Source organism: Grampus griseus (genome assembly GCF_964374135.1).
Source record: "Grampus griseus genome assembly, chromosome: 10".
NCBI classification, from domain to species: domain Eukaryota; kingdom Metazoa; phylum Chordata; class Mammalia; order Artiodactyla; family Delphinidae; genus Grampus; species Grampus griseus.
In genome coordinates, this window is record NC_139004.1 from 89,708,097 (window position 1) to 89,731,237 (window position 23,141).

General features: G+C 37.4%; 1 protein-coding gene across 4 annotated transcripts in view; it reads left to right on the forward strand.

Annotated features, from left to right (window-relative positions):
• Window positions 1-23,141, forward strand: part of CNTN6 (contactin 6) — a gene marked incomplete at both ends in the record, with an annotated part of 231,904 nt that overhangs the window by 70,215 nt on the left and 138,548 nt on the right. For all 4 annotated transcript variants that reach the window (XM_082664009.1, XM_082664010.1, XM_082664012.1 and 1 more), the window contains 2 exons: window positions 12,401-12,527; window positions 18,451-18,626. In XM_082664009.1, the coding sequence (XP_082520135.1) occupies window positions 12,401-12,527; window positions 18,451-18,626 (303 nt within the window). The remainder of the gene's footprint in view (window positions 1-12,400; window positions 12,528-18,450; window positions 18,627-23,141) is intronic.

The window sequence follows — 23,141 nt, forward strand, 5'->3', positions numbered from 1 at the left end:
TTACAACGTTGTGTTAGTTGCTGCTGTATAACAAAGTGAATCTCCTATATGTATACATATATCACCATATCCCCTCCCTCTTGCACCTCCCTCCCTCCCTCCCTATCCCACCCCTCTAGGTGGTCACAAAGCACCGAGCTGATCTCCCTGTGCTATGTGGCTGCTTCGGTAGGTTGCTTTGGGTAGTATAGTCATTTTCACAATGTTGATTCTTCCCATCCAAGAACATGGTATATCTCTCCATCTGTTTGTATCATCTTTAATTTCTTTCATCAGTGTCTTATAGTTTTCTACATACAGGTCTTTTGTCTCCTTATGTAGGTTTATTCCTAGGTATTTTATTCTTTTTGTTGCAAGGGTAAATGTGAGTGTTTCCTTAATTTCTCTTTCAGATTTTTTATCATTAGTGTATAGGAATGCAAGAGATTTCTGTGCATTAATTCTGTATCCTGCAACTTTACCAGATTCGTTGATTAGCTCTAGTAGTTTTCTGGTAGCATCTTTAGGATTCTCTAAGTCCTCTGTATCATATCATCTGCAAACAGTGACAGTTTTACTTCTTTTCCGATTTGGATTCCTTTTCTTTCTTATTCTTCTCTGATTGCTATGGCTCAAACTTCCAAAACTATGTTGAATAATAGTTGTGAGAGTGGGCAACCTTGTCTTTTTCCTGATCTTAGTGGAAATGGTTTCAGTTTTTCACCACTGAGAACGATGTTGGCTGTGGGTTTGTCATATATGGACTTTATTATGTTGAGGTAAGTTCCCTCTATGCCTTCTTTCAGGAGAGTTTTTATCATAAATGGGTGTTGAATTTTGTTGAAAGCTTTTTCCTGCATCTATTGAGATGATCATACGGTTCTTCTCCTTCAATCTGTTAAAAAGGTTTATCACATTGATTCATTTGTGTATATTGAAGAATCCTTGCATTCCTGGGGTAAACCCCACTTGATCATGGTGTATGATCCTTTTAAGGTGCTGTTAGATTCTGTTTGCTAGAATTTTGTTGAGGATTTTTGCATCTATGTTCATCAGTGATATTGGCCTGTAGTTTTCTTTTTTTGTGGCATCTTTGCCTGGTTTTGGTATCATGGTGATAGTGGCCTCACAGAATGAGTTTGGGAGTGTTCCTCCCTCTGCTATATTTTGGAAGAGTCTGAGAAGGATAGGTGTTAGCTCTTTTCTAAATGTTTGATAGAATTTGCCTGTGAAGCGATCTGGTCCTGTTCTTTTGTTTGTTGGGAGATTTTTAATCACAGTTTCCATTCCAGTGCTTGTGATTAGGTCTGATTATATTTTCTATTTCTTCCTGGTTCAGTCTCAGATGGTTGTGCTTTTCTAAGAATTTGTCCATTTCTTCCTGGTTGTTCATTTGATAGGCATATAGTTGCTTGAAGTAATCTCTCATGATCCTTTGTATTTCTGCAGTGTCAGCTATTACTTCTTTTTCATTTATAATTCTGTTGATTTGAGTCTTCTCCCTTTTTTTCTTGATGAGTCTGGCTAATGGTTTACCAATTTTGTTTATCTTCTCAAAGAACCAGCTTTTACTTTTATTGATCTTTGCTATTGTTTCCTTCATTTCTTTTTCATTTATTTCTGATCTGAACTTTATGATTTCTTTCCTTCTGCTAACTTTTGGGTTATTTTTTTGTTCCTTTTCTACTTGCTTTAGGTGTAAGGTTAGGTTGTTTATTTGAGATTTTTCTTGTTTCTTGAGGTAGGATTGTATTGCTATAAACTTCTCTCTTAGAACTGCTTTTGCTGCATCCCATAGGTTTTGGGTCATCATGTTTTCATTGTCATTTGTTTCTAGGTATTTTTTGATTTCCTCTTTGATTTCTTCAGTGATCTCTTGGTTATTTAGTAGTATACTGTTTAGCCTCCATGTGTTTTTATTTTTTATAGTGTTCTTCCTGTAATTGATATCTAGTCTCATAGTGTTATGGTCAGAAAAGACACTTGATATGATTTCAGTTTTCTTAAATTTACCTAGGCTTGATTTGTGACCCAAGATATGATCTATCCTGGAGGATGTTCCATGAGCACTTGAGAAGAAAGTGTATTCTGGGTTTTTTTGAATGGAATGTCCTATAAATATCAATTAACTCCATCTTTCTCCATTGCTACTCCAGCTTTCTTCTGATTTCCATTTGCATGGAATATATTTTTCCATCCCCTCATTTTCAGTCTGTATGTGTCCCTAGGTCTGAAATGGGTCTCTTGTTGACAGCATATGTACAGGTCTTGTTTTTGTATCCACTCGGCCAGTGTATGTCTTTTGGTTGGAGCACTTAATCCATTTACATTTAAGGTAATTATCAATATGTATGTTCCTATTACCATTTTCTTAATTCTTTGGGTTTGTTATTGTAGGTCTTTTCCTTCTCTTGTATTTTCTGTCTAGAGAAGTTCCTTTAGCATTTGTTGTAAACCTGGTTTCATGGTGCTGAATTCTCTTAGCTTTTGCTTGACTGTAAAGGCTTTAATTTCCCCATCGAATCTGAATGAGATCCTTGCTGGGTAGAGTAATCTTCGTCATAGGCTTTTTCCCTTTTATCACTTTAAATATGTCCTGCCACTCCCTTCTGGCTTGCAGAGTTTCTGCTGAAACATCAGCTGTTAACCTTATGGGGATTCCGTTGTATGTTACTTGTTGCTTTTCCCTTGTTGCTTTCAATATTTTTTCTTTGTATTTAATTTTTGATAGTTTGATAATATGTGTCTTGATGTGTTTATCCTTGAATTTATTCTGTATGGGACTCTCTGCACTTCCTGGACTTCAATGACTTATTTCCTTTCCCATATTAGGGAAGTTTTCAACTATAATCTCTTCAAATATTTTCTCAGTCCCTTTCTTTTTCTGTTCTTCTTCTGGAACCCTTATAATTCAAATGTTGGCGCATTTAATGTTGTCACAGAGGTCTCTGAGACGGTCCTCAGTTCTTTTCATTCTTTTTTTCTTTATTCTGCTCTGCGGTAGTTTTTTCCACTATTTTATCTTCCAGGTCACTTATCCATTCTTCTGCCTCAGTTATTCTGCTATTGATTCCTTCTAGAAAAATTTTCATTTCATTTATTGTGTTGTTCATCATTGTTTGTTTGCTCTTTAGTTCTTCTCGGTCCTTCTTAAACGTTTCTTGTATTTTCTCTATTCTATTTCCAAGATTTTGGATCATCTTTACTATCATTACTCTGAATTCTCTTCAGATAGACTGCCTATTTCCTCTTCATTTGTTTGGTCTGGTGGGCTTTTACCTTGCTCCTTCATCTGCTGCATATTACTTTGTCTTCTCATTTTGCTTAACTACTGTGTTTGGGGGTGTCTCCTTTTCACAGGCTGTAGGTTCGTAGTTCCCGTTGTTTTTGATGTCTGCCCCCAGTGGCTAAGATTGGTTCAGTGGGCTGTGTAGGCTTCCTGGTGGAGGGGACTGGTGCCTGTGTTCTGGTGGATGAGGCTGGATCTTGGTTTTCTGGTGGGGAAGACTGCGTCCAGTGGTGTTTTGGGGTGCTTGTGAATGTAGTGTGATTTTAGGCAGCTTCTGCTGACGGGTGGGGTTGTGTTCCTTTCTTGCTAGTTGTTTGGTGTGGGGTGCCGTGCAGTGGAGCTTGCTGGTTGTTGAGTGGAGCTGGGTCATAGCATTGAGATGGAGATCTCGGAGAGAGCTCTTGCCAATTGATATTAAGTGGGGCCAGGAGTTCTCTGGTAGTCCAATGTCCTGAACTTGGCTGTCCCTCCTAAGAGGCTCAGGCCTGACACCAGGCCAGAGCACCAATGCCCTGTCAGCCATACAGCTCAGAATAAAAGGGAGAAAAAAAACGAAAGAAAAAATAAATAAATAAAAGTTATTAAAATTAAAAAAAATTTAAATATCATTAAAATAAAAATAAATAAATAAATAATAATAAAAAGAAGAGAGCAGCAAAACCAATAAAGAAATCCACCAATGATTACAAGCACTAAAAATTAAGCTAAGATAGCTATATAAATCAGAAAGTCGTCAGTCGCGTACAGGAAACCCCAAGTGTACAGTTTCTCCCAAAGTCCACCACCTCAATTTTGGGATGATTTGTTGTCTATTCAGGTATTCCACAGATGCAGGGTACATCAAGTTGATTGTGGAAATTTAATCCGCTGCTTCTGAGGCTGCATGGAGCAACTTCCCTTTTTCTTCTTTGTTCGCACAGCTCCTGGGGTTCAGCTTTGGATTTGGCCCCGCCTCTGCAGGTAGGTCGCTCTCTGGCATCTGATCTTCGCCCACACAGGAGGGGGTTAAAGGAGCAGCTGATTAGGGGGCTCTGGCTCACTCAGGCCGGGGGAGAGGGAGGGGCACGGAATGCGGGACGAGCCTGCAGCGGCAGAGGCCAGCATGATGTTGCAACAGCCTGAGCCATGCCCTGTGTCCTCCCAGGGAAGTTGTCCCTGGATCACGGGACCCTGGCAGTGGTGGGGGGCACAGGCTCCCAGAAGGGGAGGTGTGGATAATGACCTGTGCTTGCACTCAGGCTTCTTGGTGGCTGCAGCAGCAGCCTTAGCATCTCATGCCTGTCTCTTGTGTCTGTGCTGAATGCCATGGCTCGAGCCCGTCTCTGAAGCTCAATTAGGTGGTGCTCTGAATCCCCTCTCCTCGCGCAACCTGAAACAATCATCTCTTGCCTCTTAGGCAGCTCCAGACTTTTTCCCGGACTCCCTCCCAGCTAGCTGTGGTGCACTAGCCCCCTTCAGTCTGTATTCACGCAGCCAACCCCAGTCCTCTTCCTGGGATCTGACCTCCGAAGCCAGAGCCTCAGCTCCCAGCACCCACCCACACCGGCGGGTGAGCAGACAAGCCTCTCAGGCTGGTGAATGCTGGTCGGCACCGATCCTCTGTGTGGGAATCTCTCCGCTTTGCCCTCTGCACCCCTGTTACTGCACTCTCCTCCATGGCTTCCCCCCACCACCCATCCCCCTTCTCTGCAAGCGAAGGGGCTTCCTAGTGTGTGGAAACTTTTCCTCCTTCACAGCTCCCTCCCCTAGGTGCAGGTCCCGTCCCTATTCTTTTGTCTCTCTTTTTTCTTTTGCCCTACTCAGTTACACGGAGAGTTTCTTGCCTTTTGGGAAGTCTGAGGTCTTCTGCCAGCATTCAGGAGGTGTTCTGTAGGAGTTGTTTCACATGTAGATGTATTTTTTAAGCAGCTGTGGGGAGGAAAGTGATCTCCACGTCTTATTTCTCTGGCATCTTGAGGGTCCATCTAGACTAGCATTCTCTTAACTCTTAACAAGTTTTATGGAAGACGGAGGCTCTAATAATCCTGAAGAACCTCCTCTCTATTCAAGTAACAATCAGAAACTAAGAACCTCTTCATTTTATTTCCTAATTCCCAGGAGAGAGAAGTACAGCAGCCGAGCAGGACATATTCACCTTTTGTCCAGTCATTCATGGCCATAAGAATGGGGTGAATTAAAAAAATACGAATTTAAGGGCCTATTCCTATCAGTTAAGAGATGATTCTCCATAAAGCTGTTCATGAACTGTTCAGAAATGACAAAATGTGACTGCCGTCGATATAATCAAAAGTTTTTGGCATTCAGGGGGATGACAATGAACTTTAGATTCTGGTAGTTTGATCCAGTATTGGAGTCAGATGACAGGACTAATTTTTTTTTAACTCCATGGAAGATAAAGAGAAAGAAAAATGGGGAAGAACCCTACATGAATTTTCAATAACATTGTATAATTTGCTTTTAATTGTCATTTAAAATTATTTACTTTTCAATGTTCCTCTATTGCAAAGTTCTTCCTTTATTGCCAAGTAAAACATTTCTTATTGTGTAGCATTATATTGTAGGTGATTTTATAGCAGTAGGTGTTGTCAATACAACTATTTAACCACTATTGATCAAAATACCGACACTTTTCCTAAGGTCTAGTGCATTTTTAAAGAAAAGGTACTTAAAAAGCATTTTTGGTTTCTTGCTTTTGATATTATATTGTCACATGGTTTCAGCTCTTCTTGTACAGAAAGCTCATGTTGTCCTTGCTTTCTGACACTGTAGGCAAAGCAACAAAATCTGCTATTATTTAATCATTTCATTGCAATATGAAAAAAATCTAAAGATTTACCACAAGAGACTAAACAATTAGTTGACAAAAGCTAGACATTTTACTGGTATGAATTCAAGCTCTTAAAAATTTGATAACAACAAATATAAATGACTAAATAAGATATGGACTGATGATAATTCACCAAAACCAAGCTTTACTGTCTTTCAAAATGAACCAAAGTTTGTTAGAAAATGCCTGATTCCATTCGTCTCAAGTTCTTCATCTGTCAAATGGGAATGGAAATGTATGTCTCAAAAAACGTGTCACAGGAATTTAATTTGTTACTTGGTGCACGTAAAACTCCTTGGAAAACTACAAATTACTCTCCCAAATATAAAATATTATTAAGTCAAGTTATACCCTTAATTTAGATTATATGAAGATTGAACAGAGCTTTTCTCTGAGTGAAGGTAAAGGAAGATAAATTAACATTTGTTGTCTGCCTATTTTGTGCATAGCACGGTGCTTAATATTTCAGCCAGGTTTTCTTTTTAGGGGGAGAGGAAGGTGGTTGAAAATGTTTAAATTATAAAGATCTATGAAAAAACAAACAAAAAAACCCTGCTCATATTCCTCTTGAATTTTTGCTATGAAAGAAGATGATATTAACACTCACACATTTCAAACTATACTCTTTTACCCATCCCTCATTTTTCTGTTTATACTGTTATATTATCCAAGTTTATGGTATTCATATTCTGTTCTATAACTAAAACCAACATGGTTCTTAAGTGGTAGTTTTATATTTAAATGTATTCATTGTGCATCCTATTCCTCCTTCATTCTTTTTTTTTTTTTTTTTTTTTTTTTTTGCGGTACGCGGGCCTCTCACTGTTGTGGCCTCTCCCGTTGCGGAGCACAGGCTCCAGACACGAGGCTCAGTGGCCATGGCTCACGGGCCCAGCCGCTCCGCGGCATGTGGGATCTTCCCGGACAGGGGCACGAACCCACGTCCCCTGCATCGGCAGGCAGACTCTCAACCACTGCGCCACCAGGGAAGCCCCCTCCTTCATTCTTGAGATCTGTATATTGGTCCATTTTTACCTGGATAGACTTCATTGTTAAGTCGTTTCTTTAAGAGTGTTCATTTATGTTATATTCCCTGAGGGTTTTTTGTTTGTTTTTTGATGTTAAAGAATGTTGAATGTCATTAGATTCGAAAGCTGTATCAGTGGGTACTAACAGTCATGTCACCCTTTATTCAGAATACTGTAGACTTTCCCTCACTGTCTTCTGGTATAGAATGCTAATGCTACTATTATAAAATCTGAAATTAATCTGATTTTATCTTTCACTCTTTTAAGTAATTTTGTGTTTCAACCTGGTCTTCTTGCAAAGTCTTTCTTTAAGTTTGAACATCAGTCACTTAACTAACACGTGCTTTGGTGTTAAGTCCTCTCTCTAAAATGACTCTGGAATGTGGTGTATTCGTTCAATTGACAGGAAGTTTTCTTGCTAATATCTTTCAATACATTTGTTTGTCTACCTCAGTGACATCAAGGATCTTTATGTTGGATCATCTTTTATCTATCTTTCTTATCCATTACCTTCTCTTCCCTCTTATCTGTGATTTTTTTATTGTATTCATCACAATTATCTCTAATCTTCTCTTTATGTCAGTAATCTGACTTTTAGTAGGTATCTGTTTTGTTTCTTGCCTATTTTAGTTGATTTATTAATTCTTTAATGATGCTCTTTTGGTTGCAATTTTTATGTTTAAGTTACATCCTAATTTATCTGATTCTATAGTTTGTCTTTTTCATCTTGCCATTGAGTTACATTTTTTGAATTCAGGTTCTTACTCTACTGTGTGAAAAATTTTGAGAAATTTCCTAGGATTCCTTGAGTTATATTTTCTTCTAGATTGGATATTTTGTCTATCTTTGGCATGCTATGTTTTTCACTTTTATTGTTGCAATACATGTCCATACTTACTATTCCACTTCTTTTCATTTGCTCATACTTGAGGCACTGTGTGCAGACAACTCAGTCATTCCTTTATAGAAAGGGATATTTTTAAACGTTCTTCTCATCATATCAAGGAACTGTTTGTTTTCTTCCTTTTAGCTCCATTTTGGAGGCTGAATACCCACATATCATGAGTACCCCCATTTCGTAGCCTGAGGGAATACTGGGATTGTGGGAAGCTCAGCCTTTAGCAGAATATCTGGGTGCTTCTATTTTAAGGTTTTTTTTTAGTGGTTTGTAGCAAGATTATTGGTGGAAGAGTCATAGGTATACTTTATTGGGGAAATGCATCATTTTTTGGTTGGGCTTTAGCGATTTTACCAAGTGAATATATAGGTGTGAAACTATTAGTTTGTGAAACAGAGTCAGCTTTACTATTCATGCTTCTCTGCTTCACTCTTTTTTCTCCAGGAGCCCTGTCTACTCCTCTCTTCAGCCAGAAGAGAAAACAGATTAAAACACACTACGCATGTATATACAAATCTGCTTATTTCCAGAATTGGAGGTTGTTATGAGAATTCTCAGAATTTTGTCATTTCACCAGTAAATCTCACAGAGGTTAGGGATGAGATTAAGACGTCAAGAACTTTTTTGCCCCTCTGAGCCTGGACAAACTCTTCTTATGCACAAATGTGTTTTTTTCTGTTGTTTCTTTGCTTATTTTGATTATTTTTAAGCCAATGGCATTGGAATTTGTCCCTTTTCTTATTCAGACACTGTTAATTTGTTTGTTGCTTATTTATATTTATAATTCCTTGTGCATTTCATTAGGTACTAGAGTAAGGAAAGTCTGTATTACATGTTTAACTCACTCTTTCTCAATCAGCCTTTACAAAAAAACAAAAATGTAAGATGTATTGCTACTTTATAGTTAAGAGTTATAACTTGTCCAGCATTATACAGCTAATAACTGTCTGAACTTCTAGGTAAATAATGGAGTATACTAAAATTACAATTTAAGATAAAGTTACTAAATTAATATTTTACCTGGGTGCAAATATTCTGTAAGAAAGAAATAGATCTGAGTGGATGGTGAAAACAGTGAGAGAATCAAGATGCCTAAGTTTAACTTCCTCCTATTTCTCAACGCAGATGGTGAATTTGGAAAAGATGATTCAACTTCCTGGGTTTTAGTTTCCCTTTCCCTGTGTGTAATAATAATAAGGATGATGATGATGATGACAATAATGATGGTAATTTTCACAATTTGATGATTATACATTTACATGTACCAGGCACAATGTGATATACTTTATAAGTAATATGCCATTAAATCTCAAAATAACCATCTGATGTACAGAGTCTATTTTGTCAATGAAGACTGCAAATTTCACAAATCCACTGAAGCCCATTTGATTCAAGGGCACATGCTATTGACCACTAGCTCTATTGTCTTTCCAAACCAAGAAGTCTGGCCTGAATGGTCTACAAAAGACCTACCAACTTTGAGATTCTCTAGAGCTGTGGTTGGTATCAGAGGAAATGATCATGCTCATACATGACCCTCAGGTACAACTACTAGAGTTCTGGACTGGGTGTCCTAAAATTAAATCCTAACATGATGAGGTTTTTGCTTTATGTATTCATTTGCACATTTTAAAAACACAGAATTTAACCTAAAACATAAGTACCAAACTGTTCCTCCTCCTTTCCTCCAAATCTTTCTTTCTTAACTATTCAGTGCAAATGCCATGAAGTGGGGCTCTGTAAGGTAGGCATATACATGAATGTGGACGATGAGCACCACAGCAGTCCAGCATGAGTTGTTGGAGCCTAAGAGTGGTGAGAAGGTCAGGCATGCAGGACAAGGGGTAAGGCAACGGTGGCCCAGTGGAGTGGCAGAGCCCGAGGAAGGTGAGAAGGGCATGCCCTTACTGAGGTGGCCTGGCACAGGCTATCAGAGTCTGAGAAGCCTGAGGAGGGTTCCACTGCCAGGAGAGGGTGGTGAAGGTAGAAACCTGGAAGCTAACCGAGTGAGGACAGAGTCTCCACAGGGAAAGGGCATTCCAGGGTGACGTGTTAGATCCTCAAGGATGTGAGAAAGTTATCCACTTTGGAATATAACCATGTACAGATTGTCAGAGGTCAAGAGGAAAGACAGCATCCTCATAGGAGGGAGACCCTGCACAGGGTCAGAACATGAGTGAGGTGAGGAGGTAGGAGACAGCTTACAAGTGGTGTCAAAGAAGGTATGGGAGTAAAACTTGCAGCAGGTATCAGAATCTGTACAGGGTGAAGAGGAGCTTCACATAGGGGAGAAGGTGGTGACAGTAACTGGAGGTTAGTTACATACAAGGAGATTGAACAAATTCATAAATACACTGAGAATAGTGGAAACCAGGGTTCTCACAGCTGGAACAGGGAGTTAAAAATATAGACAGAGGACTTCCCTGGTGGCTCAGTGGATAAGAATCCGCCTGTCAATGTAGGGGAAACAGGTTCGATCCCTGGCCCAGGAAGATCCCACATGTCGTGGAGTAACTAAGTCCGTGAGCCACAACTACTGAGCCTGTGCTCTACAGCCCGCAAGCCACAACTACTGAGCCTGCATGCTGCCTACTGAAGCCAGCGTGCCTACAGCCTGTGCTCCGCAACACGGGACGCCACCACAAGGAGAAGCCCGTGCACTGCAACGAAGAGTAGCCCCCGCTTGCCACAACTAGAGAAAGCCGGAATGCAGCAACGAAGACGCAACACAGCCAAAAATAAATAAAATTAAAAATACAGACAGAAAAAAACCTATAATAAACCCACTATAAATCATCATAGATAGATACAAGTATGGAATAAGAATATATACACACACACACACATATATACATATTTACATAAATATATGTCTGTATATAAAATTATACATATGCATATTTATATATATTCATGTTTATAAATTCATATAAGTATCTATATGTATTCACACATATAATCTATAAAACCTACACACACACACACACACACACACACACACACACATGCACACACTGAAAATCCTCAGAGCAAGAACACCTCAATAACAATAAGTACACTTAGTTCCAGATCATGGTTTCTACATACCATTCTCTAATAAAAGGAACAAGGTTTGCTTAGGGAAAAAAAAGACTACTTCGATGGCTGGAACAGGAGAAATGCAAGGTGATTCTGCAAAACTTTCTTGTACCAGAAAGTAAAGAATAGTATAAAGAATGATAGGCACATGTCAAAAAGATGAAGAAACCAGCTTGAATGGCTCCTGCTGGCCAAATCAGTGATGATTTGGGCAACAAAGTAAATAGTAATGGATAATAACTTTAATAAAATAAGAAACGATGGATTCACAGTGATAGAGTAGATCATACTGATAGAAATATATAAATAAAAAATTTAAATGTTCAGTAAGGAACAGTATATTTACATTGTCTCAAAGTCCCTAACCACAAAATGTTTACCAATTACAAAGGGGGGGAAAAAAGCAATTTTATAGTGGAGAAGTCTAGCAGGCAGCAGCACGTTAACCAAGTGATCAAAGTTAACTTCAGCAGAAATGGGACAAATAGAAGTCCTGCACTATCTGGTAGGATACAATCTGAAGCATACAGCATTCCTGAATCTAACTGTAATGAAACAGCAGACAAAGTGGTGCACCCAGTGGGTGAGGGGAATGGAGGGACAAGATGGCAAGACAATGTGATCAATATAGTCTGGCTGGTGGGGACCAGTCTTTTTCATGGTGATAATTTTTAAAAATAAGAACCAGTTTTCTCATTGGTTTTATTACTGTTTTTTAAAATCTTTATAGACCCTTTTTATTACCCATACCCTCAGCACACAGCTCCTACCAGGACCCCTACCCTGTCGACACTCAGATAAGCCCAAATTGAGTGAAACTTTACCAGATCAGTGCCTTGTAATTTTCAAAGGTACCAAGGTGAGGAAAACCAAGGAAAGACTGGGAAATTGTTCTGCATTGAAGGAGACTAAGAGGAGAAAACAACTAAATGAAATCTGTGATTCTCTACTGGATCTTTTTGCTATAAAGGATTTTATTAGGGAAAATGGAGAAATGGGATCTGAAGATTAGATGCTAGTATTGAATCAATGTTAATTCCTTGATTTTGATCATTTTATCGTACGCTTTGTAGGAAATATAAACTAATTTATTTGGGATGATGTGGCATAAATTTGCAAAATTACTCTAAATGGCATGGAAAGAAAATTTTTGTACCATTTCTGAAACATTTTCCATATGTTTGCGATTATTTCAAGATAAAATGTTTTTAAAACTATGTATTGACTTGATGTCTAATTCAGACTTGCATTCAAAACAGGGTCAGGTTTTTTCATGTGGTGTAATTCTTTTCTTTTTCCAGGTGTTGGTCGTTTGAGCCGTCCTATTTTTACCCAGGAACCACAAGATGTTATTTTTCCTTTGGATTTGTCAAAATCTGAAATCATCCTGAATTGTGCTGCTAATGGTTACCCTTCACCCCATTATAGGTAAAGTTCTACTTCTGAGTACCACACTGCTTGTTTTTTTTCTTTGTCTTCGGGGTAAAATATACACACAATAAAGTGACTTAATTTGAAGTGTACAGCTCAAAGAATTTTTACATAGGTATACAGCTGCGTGCCCACCACTCAAATGAAGATATGGACATTTCTGGTACGGCAAACTGTTCCCTCATGCCACTTGCCAAGTGATGACTACCCCACCCCCACCCGCAGCAACCACTATTATGACTTATTGATTAGGTCTGCTTAGAACAGTTATTCTTGAGATTGGTGCCATGCAGTGCCATGTTATGGAGAGAATTGACAGAGGAAAAGAAAGAAAGAAAACGGAAGGGAAGAAGAAAGGAAGGAAGGAAGGGAGGAGGGAAGGAATACAGGAAAAAAGAAGAAAAAATAAAGGGAAAGGACAGGAAAAGATTTGTTTCCCCAATATGAAAGACTATAAAGCACAAGTTCATTTTGCACTCCCTGCCCCACAATTTGGAGCCACTGCCTCAGTTGCCCCATATACAACGCCTGTGAAAATGTTCCCCTAAAAGGAATTAATCCAGATGGAAACTTTATTTTATCCGACTAATTTTTGTGGCTCCACTGACATGTTCCATCACCCAAAAAGCACTGGTTTTAGAAAAACATGTTGAAGACAGCTATGTACCATCTAATGCAGAAAAGGAATTTTCATTCTGGGCAAGTAGAAAAATATATATTTGCTCCTCACATATTACCTCTGAAATAATAAGGCAGAAAGTTCTGTAGTGTTTCAGTTCTTAGAATATTGCAGTAAAGGCAGAATCTGATCCACCTTGTGGGTGGACTTCACAAATTTAAAAATATATGCATGTATGTATTATGCTTATATAAATCATAAAGATATTTTGTTGGTAAGAACTGCATATGCAGTGTGAATATAGGAAAAGTAGAATAAATATTAAAATCACTATTGATTTTAAAATCACTATTGGCTTTGGGATTTTAAAAGCATTTTTTTAAGTCTTAATTTTTAGTAGTTAAGTTAAATCATCACACACAAAAAGCAACAATTTCAGTCCATTTTGGCAAAATAAGCTGGCTTGGCGTGATTTTTATGTTCCATTAAAAATACCAAATTTCTATGTATAATTACTTTGATCTTAAGATTGTCTAGATTAACTAGCTAAATGACTTAAACGCACAAAGTTAAAGAGAACTCTCCTTTACATTGTATTTTGTCAAAAGAACTTCAGGATTTGTTTTTTACAACAAAAGAGCTGAAAAACTGTGTCTTACTACACTTTATTAAAGCTTTCCTATCTTTAGGGCACCCAAACCAATAAAGTCCATCTGGTTGATGAAGATTACTTAGCTTATAAATTGGTTCACCCAGTTCATGGTTGGTGGTTTGTTTTCCTTAAATACAGAGTTATCTTACTTAACTTAAAATTTGGTTAAATATATAAAAATGTGATTAACACATTTTTCAGGATCACCTTACAGTTTAAGTTGGAATTTTATTTTTGAATGCCAATTTGATTGATCCTAAAGATTGACAGAATTTGTTAGAGAAAGGAAAAAAAAAGTATGAATCCCTATAAAATAAGAAACATTTGCTAAGTATAAGTAAGATAAATCATCAGTCAATCACGTACTTATATAAAAATATCTATTGGCTTATTAACAGGCCGAAAGATATAAAACAGTGGTTCTCACAACAATTTGCTAATATTATCTATGAAGAAATACACTGAATGAAGAGATTGCAAATTCCAGTGTTGTGAAATGGCTTCTGTTTCTAACATACGTAAAAATTAGGAGGCTAAAGACCTCCTAATTTAGGAGGTAATTTAGCTTCTTATTTCCAATCCCCATAACCAGGTTTAGCTCGGCTCTAATATCATGGTATAAAATACTCATAGGCAAGAGGCTTTGAAAAAAGAGTGAGAACAAAACCAAGTTTTTAATGCTTAAATGTCAGACTAAGACCCAATTTTCTTGATAATAAAGCAAAGGGCAGAGGTATTTCAGACAATGCACATTAGCAACAAAATACAAAATTTAGTTTTAATATAATCCTTTCTAACTTAAAATTTATTTTTAAAAAACATCGTAACTGTATTCATCTTAGATTGTGTGTGTGTGTATGAAATAGAGGAACAATCTTTATGATTCAGAGTCTAACATTATTTGAGGTTATTTGGATATAGTGTGAAGCCGTATTAAAGAGCCTTTGACTTAGATCCATTCCATATGTGACCTTGGAATAATCATTTCTTTCTCCTGGCATTGGATTCCTTATCCACAAAGTGAGGGTGTGGTTGACTTTAAGGTGTGTTTTATTCCTTTTAGTAAATTCCTTTAGCAAATGAAATCTCATAGGAGAAAATAAGCAATATTTAAAGCAGAACTTTGGAAACAGTTTAAAAGTAACTTGCCTAAAGTCACTTACAGTTGGAGTCAACACCTTCACAGACAGGATTTCAGTAGAAAACAAGAAGATACAGATGTCAGGCAAGTCGGCACAGAAGTTTTCCCATGGAAAGGATCATCCTTTATTCTTTAAAAGACCAGGCAACACATGGCAATTAACATCTAACCAGGAAGCTTTGTTAAGGGAAGGAAAATGGGTTATGCAAAAATGTACTTCGGTAGGATTGCTTATACTTTAAAAAGTTTAGGAAAATCAGATAGTAATGAGCTTAGTTCCAGCTCAGAATATATCTTTTATTTGGGAAAATGAAGGAACACACACATAAATCATTTTTACGTTGGATACACTCTTTATCAGATACACTATCTTTGAATGTCATAGAGGATTCCTAACACATGTTCTCTGGACCTGGTCACAAGAGGAGGTTCCTTTCTGTTAATTTAATCTACTCCAGTCACAAAGACATTCTTAAGTCTGGAGAAGCTCTAGGTCTCTGAGTAAAAATCATAAAAGTTGTTACTCTGCCTTCTATTCTTTTTATTCATTTCCTCACTTGATCTTCTTAACAACCTCATGTGATAAAGCAGGATATTTTTATTGTGCAAATTTTATAATTGATGGATATGATTTTTGGAGAAGTCATTACTTGCACAAGCATACACAGCAAAGGAATGTCAAAGCTAGGCCTAGGACTCTTTCCACAGGGTCAATGGAGCCAAGTTTAGTGCACATTACGATCACCCAGAGAGACTACTAAAAAATTTATATTTTTGAAGTTCTTCAAAGGTCTAGGGATGGGCCCAGAAATAGTGCTCCGTGTAATTCTAAAGCAAGGCTCAGTTGTGAAAAACACTCACGTGCACACACACACACACACACACACACACACACACACTCTCATGCATTATCACAGGCCAGCAAACAAATATAGCCCCCAGCCATTATATTCTTAACTACTCAATAGGGAAGGATGTTCACCAGAAAAAGTTCAAGATTTTAGTTCAAATCCATATGTTTCATGGAATTAATATGATATTAAGGCAGATGCTTAAAATAATCATCTATAGCATATTTCCTAGTTTGCATCATGGGATAATTCTCCTGGGCATGCAATTCTATCCGTAACATTTGTATGACAATCACTTGAATTCATTAATACTATTTCTCCATTGATTTAAACATATTAATTAGGACAAAGCCCACACCACGACTTGAACCCTTGATCTATATGCACAGTTTAATAATCATTGTACCATAGTGATTAGAATGATTATGGGGATACTGTGAAAAATTCATTTGCTGCAGCTAAGCCAACAACTTTGAATTTGTGTTGAAAAACAATTACTGAGCTTAATTAGGAGCATATAATGATGACAGCAGTTATTTCAGTGATTGATTCCAAAATTAAAGAGAGCTGGCCAACTAAGTGCTGTATAGCCTTTGCATTGAAAATGAAAGGGAACACAAAGGTTAAAAGACCATGTAAGACAGTATTATAGTGCTGGCAAGGAGAATATTCGAAGCTTCAGATAGGCCTAAAAAATAATAGTTTTCGCCATTTTCTTCTTCTGAAATTAGAACAAGAGGCCGAACAAATTTCTCTAGAAAAAAATTTGGCAGATAGCTCAGGCAAATGAAATATACTATTTTTGATTGCTGTCTTTCAACTTCCTTTATTAAAATGAAGTTGAGGTGCACAAGAATTGGCTAAATAATTTAAAAGTGACAGAGTTTGTTCAAAACCTCTGGATGATTTGATATCTGGTCAATCACTTCTCATCTTTAATAGGGTAGATTACCTAAGTCCGTATTTCTTTTCTACTGTTGTAGATATTTGCCAGACTTTTTCCACGGGATGTTTCAGAATACTCCTAAAAAAGCCAGTGACATCTGGAATAATGCTATAAAATGTCATTCCTTTCTTACAGTTAGCTACCTCTACCAAAATAAGGGAAGAAACTGCAAAGCTGGCATAGACCCTACAAAAATATGATTTGGAAATTGGCTATATTACATAGGAAGAGGCCACTCACTTGTTTTTCTGACTGATTATCTTAATTGAATAGTTTAAAACGGGCTTCCCTGGTGGCGCAGTGGTTGAGGGTCCGCCTGTCGATGCAGGGGACATGGGTTCGTGCCCCGGTCCGGGAGGATCCCACATGCTGCGGAGCGGCTGGGCCCGTGAGCCATAGCCACTGAGCCTGCACGTCTAGAGCCTGTGCTCCACAATGGGAGAGGCCACAACAGTGAGAGGCCCACGTACCACAAAAAAAAAAAAAAAAGAGGTTAAAATATCTCTTTTCTTAAATGCTTTGTATGACTACACACAGCTTGTGCCCTAGAAATATATCTGTTTAAGTATGTAATATTCTTATTTCAAAATGTCTGAATATTTTGATGGAAGTTAGGGGTTGCAAGGTGGGGGAAGTGAGTCCAGTTAAAGATAATTACTGGCTATTCATTCATCTTAAAATGACCAAATGCAATTTCTAAAACATCTTATATTTCTTTGAAAATAAATATAACTGTTAGGCCTTTCTGATACTTAATTCATGTACAAAAAGATTGTTGACTAATAGGTAAGCCAAGAAACTTTTTGCAGCCTAAAATAGAAACTTCTCAAAATGCATTTGTTTTTGTTAAGGTATAATTTTAGTTTGGCATTTCTAAATACTGTTGAAATATTTCTAAATACTGTAGAAATACTGAAAAATATTCAGTATTTCTAAATACTGTTGAAATTAATTTTCCTAGTAAGAGACTAACAGAGACAATCATGTTCTAAAGTACTCTGGTTATTTTTGTTTTGTTATCGGCCTCAAATTGGCATTGTAAAATCTTTGCTGGCTTTCTTTGTGCCATTTCTAATATATTTTTCTTGGATTTCTATGTCTAAATCATTTTTTTTTTCTTTTTGCGGTACGCGGGCCTCTCACTGTTGTGGCCTCTCCCGTTGCGGAGCACAGGCTCCGGATGCGCAGCCTCAGCGGCCATGGCTCACAGGCCCAGCTGCTCCGCGGCATGTGGGATCCCCCCGGACCGGGGCACGAACCCGCGTCCCCTGCATCGGCAGGCAGACTCTCAACCACTGCGCCACCAGGGAAGCCCTGTGTAAATCATTTTTGACATTCAATTTTGCAGTATCTGTTGTGCGTGTTCAGGTATGGTACGTGTTATTTGAAAAGTTGCTATAGGAATAGGGCAGGCAGGTTTATTGACTGAATGTCTACTTTTTATTTCTCAAGAGTTCTATTGCCTCTTTGTACACATTTGGGTGAATGTTCATAATCTGTAAAGAGTAGAAGATCTTCAAAATAACATAGTTATTGATATCACAGAGCTCATGAAGACAATTATCTTTTATGAAACTGGTGGGATATATCCACATAAAACCATGTTTTGTTTCATTTTAACAGTCTCAGGAATTACAGGTGCATGTTGTTTAACACAGGAGTGGTCAACTCTGTATATCAGAAACATGATTTGATTTTTTTTTCCTTGAAGGTGGAAGCAAAATGGCACAGATATTGATTTTACCATGAGCTATCACTACAGGTTGGACGGAGGCAGTTTGGCAATCAGTAGCCCCCGCACAGATCAAGATACTGGCACGTACCAGTGCCTGGCCACCAACCCTCTGGGAACAATTCTGAGCCAGAAGGCGAAGCTCCAATTTGCATGTGAGTTTGTGGGAAAAATCTATAATCTTTATGTTTCTAAAAATATATTTTTATTATAATCATAGTAGAAAAAAATCCAGCTTTGCCAATCACATGCTCTTTGAGAGCAAATATGAATTTATAGAGGCAAAAAGTTTTAACAGTGTGCATTTTGTGAATTCAGACTCCTGGGGATAGCTGAAATCTATTTCAAAAAAGGAAGGAAATATCAGTGTTATTGTATTTTGTGAATTATATTTATAAATATCTCTGGAAGTTCCAGATATACATATTAAGATAAAGATTATATATATTACTCTTTTTTCCTTTTTCTTTTGCATTGGGTATTAGTATGCAGAGCACACGAAGCAAAAGCTGAGGGCAGAGATGTCTTTTGGGGGAGGCTAGTATTCTCCCAGGAAAAGTGATCATGCATCCACAGTTTGATGTAGGTGGAAATAAAGTAGTTGCCAAAGGCAGATTTTATATTAACTGTAACAATGTCCAGCTGCATCACAAAAATGTCATCCAAATAATTACCTTGGTGACATTTGGGGACATTAGCAGATGAACAACAGACATACTGCTCCTTATATAGTTTTTTTGTAGTGTTTCCAGGGGCTGAAATGTTTCATATTGGATCCAGGGAAATCCTTGTTTGAAAGTAATTACATCTGTTGATATGGATGAAGTAGAAGCCTTAAATGTCTCCTTTTGTACCCCCTCCCTGACCCAATCCCTACCCGTGTCCACCTCAGAGGATATATCAGGGGCCAAAGCGTGAGAAGCTACTCTTTGCAGCCCTCATGAAAAGGTCTATGCTTCTGTTACTTTGAAAAAGTAATTATTTTGAAATTTAAAAAATAAAATATATGTCCAAAGCCCACCCTGTAGAACTACTTTAGTCATCACTAGATATATAAATTAACAATTGGGTCTGTTTCCCATTGCAAATCTTGTGTTCCAAATATGTGTTCTTGTGTTCCAAATATGCCTTGTTCTACACATAGTTCCCCTATGTTGACCATTCTGGGGATGGCATTGTTTCTGAATATGTATGTGAGCATATTCAGAAATAAGTACACACACACATACGTATATATATGCATGCGGTCATAAATATACACACATTATACATATGTACATATATGTATGTGGTCCTATATATACACACATACACATGTATACATACACACAAACATTACTAAGTGTATCTGAATGTATTTATATCTGCAGAAATCAAAGGATAATGCAAAAGTTTATAGAGCTAAATGGAATCTGAACAAAGGCTGATGGCTGCTTGAACCTTACGGTAAAGATAAACACAATACTTGATGTCTGCATTTCAGCTAAGACCAGCACTTGGAAAAATAATAGCAAGCAAAATACTAATAAGAAACTTATTTTACAGAAGTAAACAATTGCTCCATAGACTGTCAATGATCCTGCCAAAAGAATTATATCTCCTACCTGGATAGGCGATAACCCTAGAAGATACACATGATTTGGATCAGATTGCATAAGAATAAGTTTGACTTTCTGGCAAAGGAAAACACATACAGCACATTTATTTGCTATACCCTGGAGTTTCTCTAAAGCTATGGATTCTATCCATTCTTGAAAATAACTGAATACTTACGATGAAAATTAATGCACTATGCTTAACATGGCCATCTATTTCCTCCTCTTTGTTCCCCTTCTTAAACAAAAAATATATATTTTTATTCCCCTACATTATTTTTTCTCACCTTTTTTCTGCTTTTAAAAATACGTGTAACTAGAAGTTTTTCAAAGTTAAATCATATTTTCTCTTTGCTAAAAAAAGAGGAAAGGTTTCAATTAAGAAGAAATTGTATGCTTTCATTTGGATGAACGGGAAAATCAATTCTGTCCTTGCTGACTTTCTTGTCTCTTCACAAAATTTTCCTTTTTTTGAGTTGAAGGTGTGTGACTGTTGATCCCTAAAATCGTTTCTATTACTATTCATGCAGAAAGAAGAATGGCCTACATCCATTATCTGATCTTTCTCCTGCAGACTTAAAGGATCTTATGTTCCAAGTCTTAAACTTGAAAACAAGAACAAAAACAAAAAAAGAACCACATAACTCTGCCTTTCGTGTCCAGTATCTGTAGTGGTCCCACGCCTGAAACATTTCCTGCTAAGTCCATGGAGAGATTTGGTTGAGTGTAATTATCTCTTGAATCAACCATAAACATAACCAACATATTTTAATCACCTATAAAGTATCTCCCTTCATTTCCTGTATTTCATAAGTACTCTCGCCACCTTACTTAAGTCAGTTGTTCATTCCAAGTAGTAAATAACTTCTTTTCAAAAGGTGAAAATACCAGGTCTAGCTTTGCCACTGCTATTATACAACTCTGAGTGGTTTACTTTATGTACAAATGAGCACAAAGATCTTAAAGATGAATCGAAAAGTGTTGATGGGGACTTCCCTGGTGGCGCAGTGGTTAAGAATCCGCCTGCCAATGCAGGGAACATGGGTTTGAGCCCTGATCCAGGAAGATCCCACATGCCGTGAAGCAACTAAGCCCACGAGCCACAACTACTGAGCCCACGTGCCACAACTACTGAAGCCCACATACCTAGAGCCCATGCTCCACAACAAGAGAAGCCACTGCAATGAGAAACCCATGCACCACAATGAAGAGTAGTCCCAGCTCACTGCAACTAGAGAAAGCCCACAGGCAGCAAGGAAGTCCCAGTGCAGCCAAAAATAAATAAATAAATAAAAACATCCTTTAAAAAAGAAAAAAAAACACCTTAAGTCAAGACATAGACCATGGAAAAAAGCAGAAAGCTTTCTATTAAAAAAAAAAAAAATGTGTTGATGACTTACAGCCCAGAAGACTCCACTTACAAATTCTTTCTTCTAATCTCATTTAAGAGATACAGGATATTAATTTTGCAAAATAGGTTTTCTGAAATTTCGTTCAAAGAAATTACATTTGTATCCACATGCAAATCTATGCATATGCATAGTCTCATTAATAAGGTTACTCTTCCAAAAAGAGAGGAAGGGAAAGAGAGAGGCAGAGAAATAGAGAGACAGAGAGAAGAGAGGCAGAAAGAAAAAGAGAGAACATAATAGAAGAGAAATATCCAATTGGGAATTTGTTTCTCTATGAAAACATCCTGAACATCACTAATCAGTACAGAAATACAAATCAGAGCCAGAAAATGCTGCTTCACACTCATGAGGATGGCTATTATTTTAAACACACACACACACACACACACGCACACACACACACGCAGAAAATAACAAGAATTGGCAAGGATGTGAAAACATTGGAATCCTTGTGCATTACTGGTGCGAATGTAAAATGGTACAGCTACTGTGGAAGACAGCACGGCAGTTCCTTAAAAACTTGAACATAGAATTACCATGACACAACAATTCCACCTCTAGGTAAATGCCCCAAAGGATGGAAGGGACTCAGGCAGATGTTTGTATACCCATGTTAATAGTGGCATTATATATAACAGGTAAAAGGTAGAAAGGACCCAAATGCCCATCAACAGATAAATGCATTAACAAAATGTGGTATAAACATACAACAGAATATTATTCCACTTTAAAAAGGAAATTTTATAATTCTATTACATGCTACACCATGTATGAACCTTGAAAACATTTTGCTGAGTGAAATAAGACACACACAAAAGGATACTTATCGTAGGATTCCATTTATATGAGGTAAGTAACTAGGCAAATTCCTAGACAGAAAGTAGAATGGTGGCTTCCATGGACTAGGTGAAGGAAAATGGGGAGTTATTGTTTAATGAGTACAGAGATTTAGTTTGGATTGGTTACAAAATTCTGGAGATGGATGGGGATTATACAATAATGCAAATGTACTTAATACTAAAGAATTGTATACTTAAAATGGTTTAAATGGTAAAGTTTATGTTATACATATTTTACCACAAGTTTTTAAAAAGTGATATCATCAGAATTCAGGGGAATAAAAGTAATCATTTCAGTTGGCTTTTTTTCCTCCCATAATTATCAAAAAAAAAAAAGAGTAAGTTTTCCTTATTAAGTATCTGTTCTGTTTCTTTGCACAGAAAAAGTAGAATCCAAATGCAAGTCGCCAACCAAATGGAAAGTTTCTAAAGCCAAGAGCCGCACCCTCAACTTAATTTGAGTTCTCACCACTACTTTCATAAATTTTCAACATTGTCTATTTTGCTAGAAAGGCTTTTGTACCTTTCTAAACATCGCAACAATGGTGGTCAAATGCTAATATTTTCAATACAAACAGATCTGAGTTCAAATTCTATCTTTGTAAAACAACCAGTAGTATGATATTAGGTCACCTCTTAACAATATTAAGCCTCTTTTATGAAATGTATACAATGAGAATTACAGCAGCATCCACAGGACAGTGAAATGGATTAACTGAGGTAATGAATGTGAAACCCCTGGTCCCTTATAGGCACTCAGGAAACGGTAACTCTAATTCTTCTTTTTATATTTTCATTTACTCTCTCAAGTTGACCAAACATCT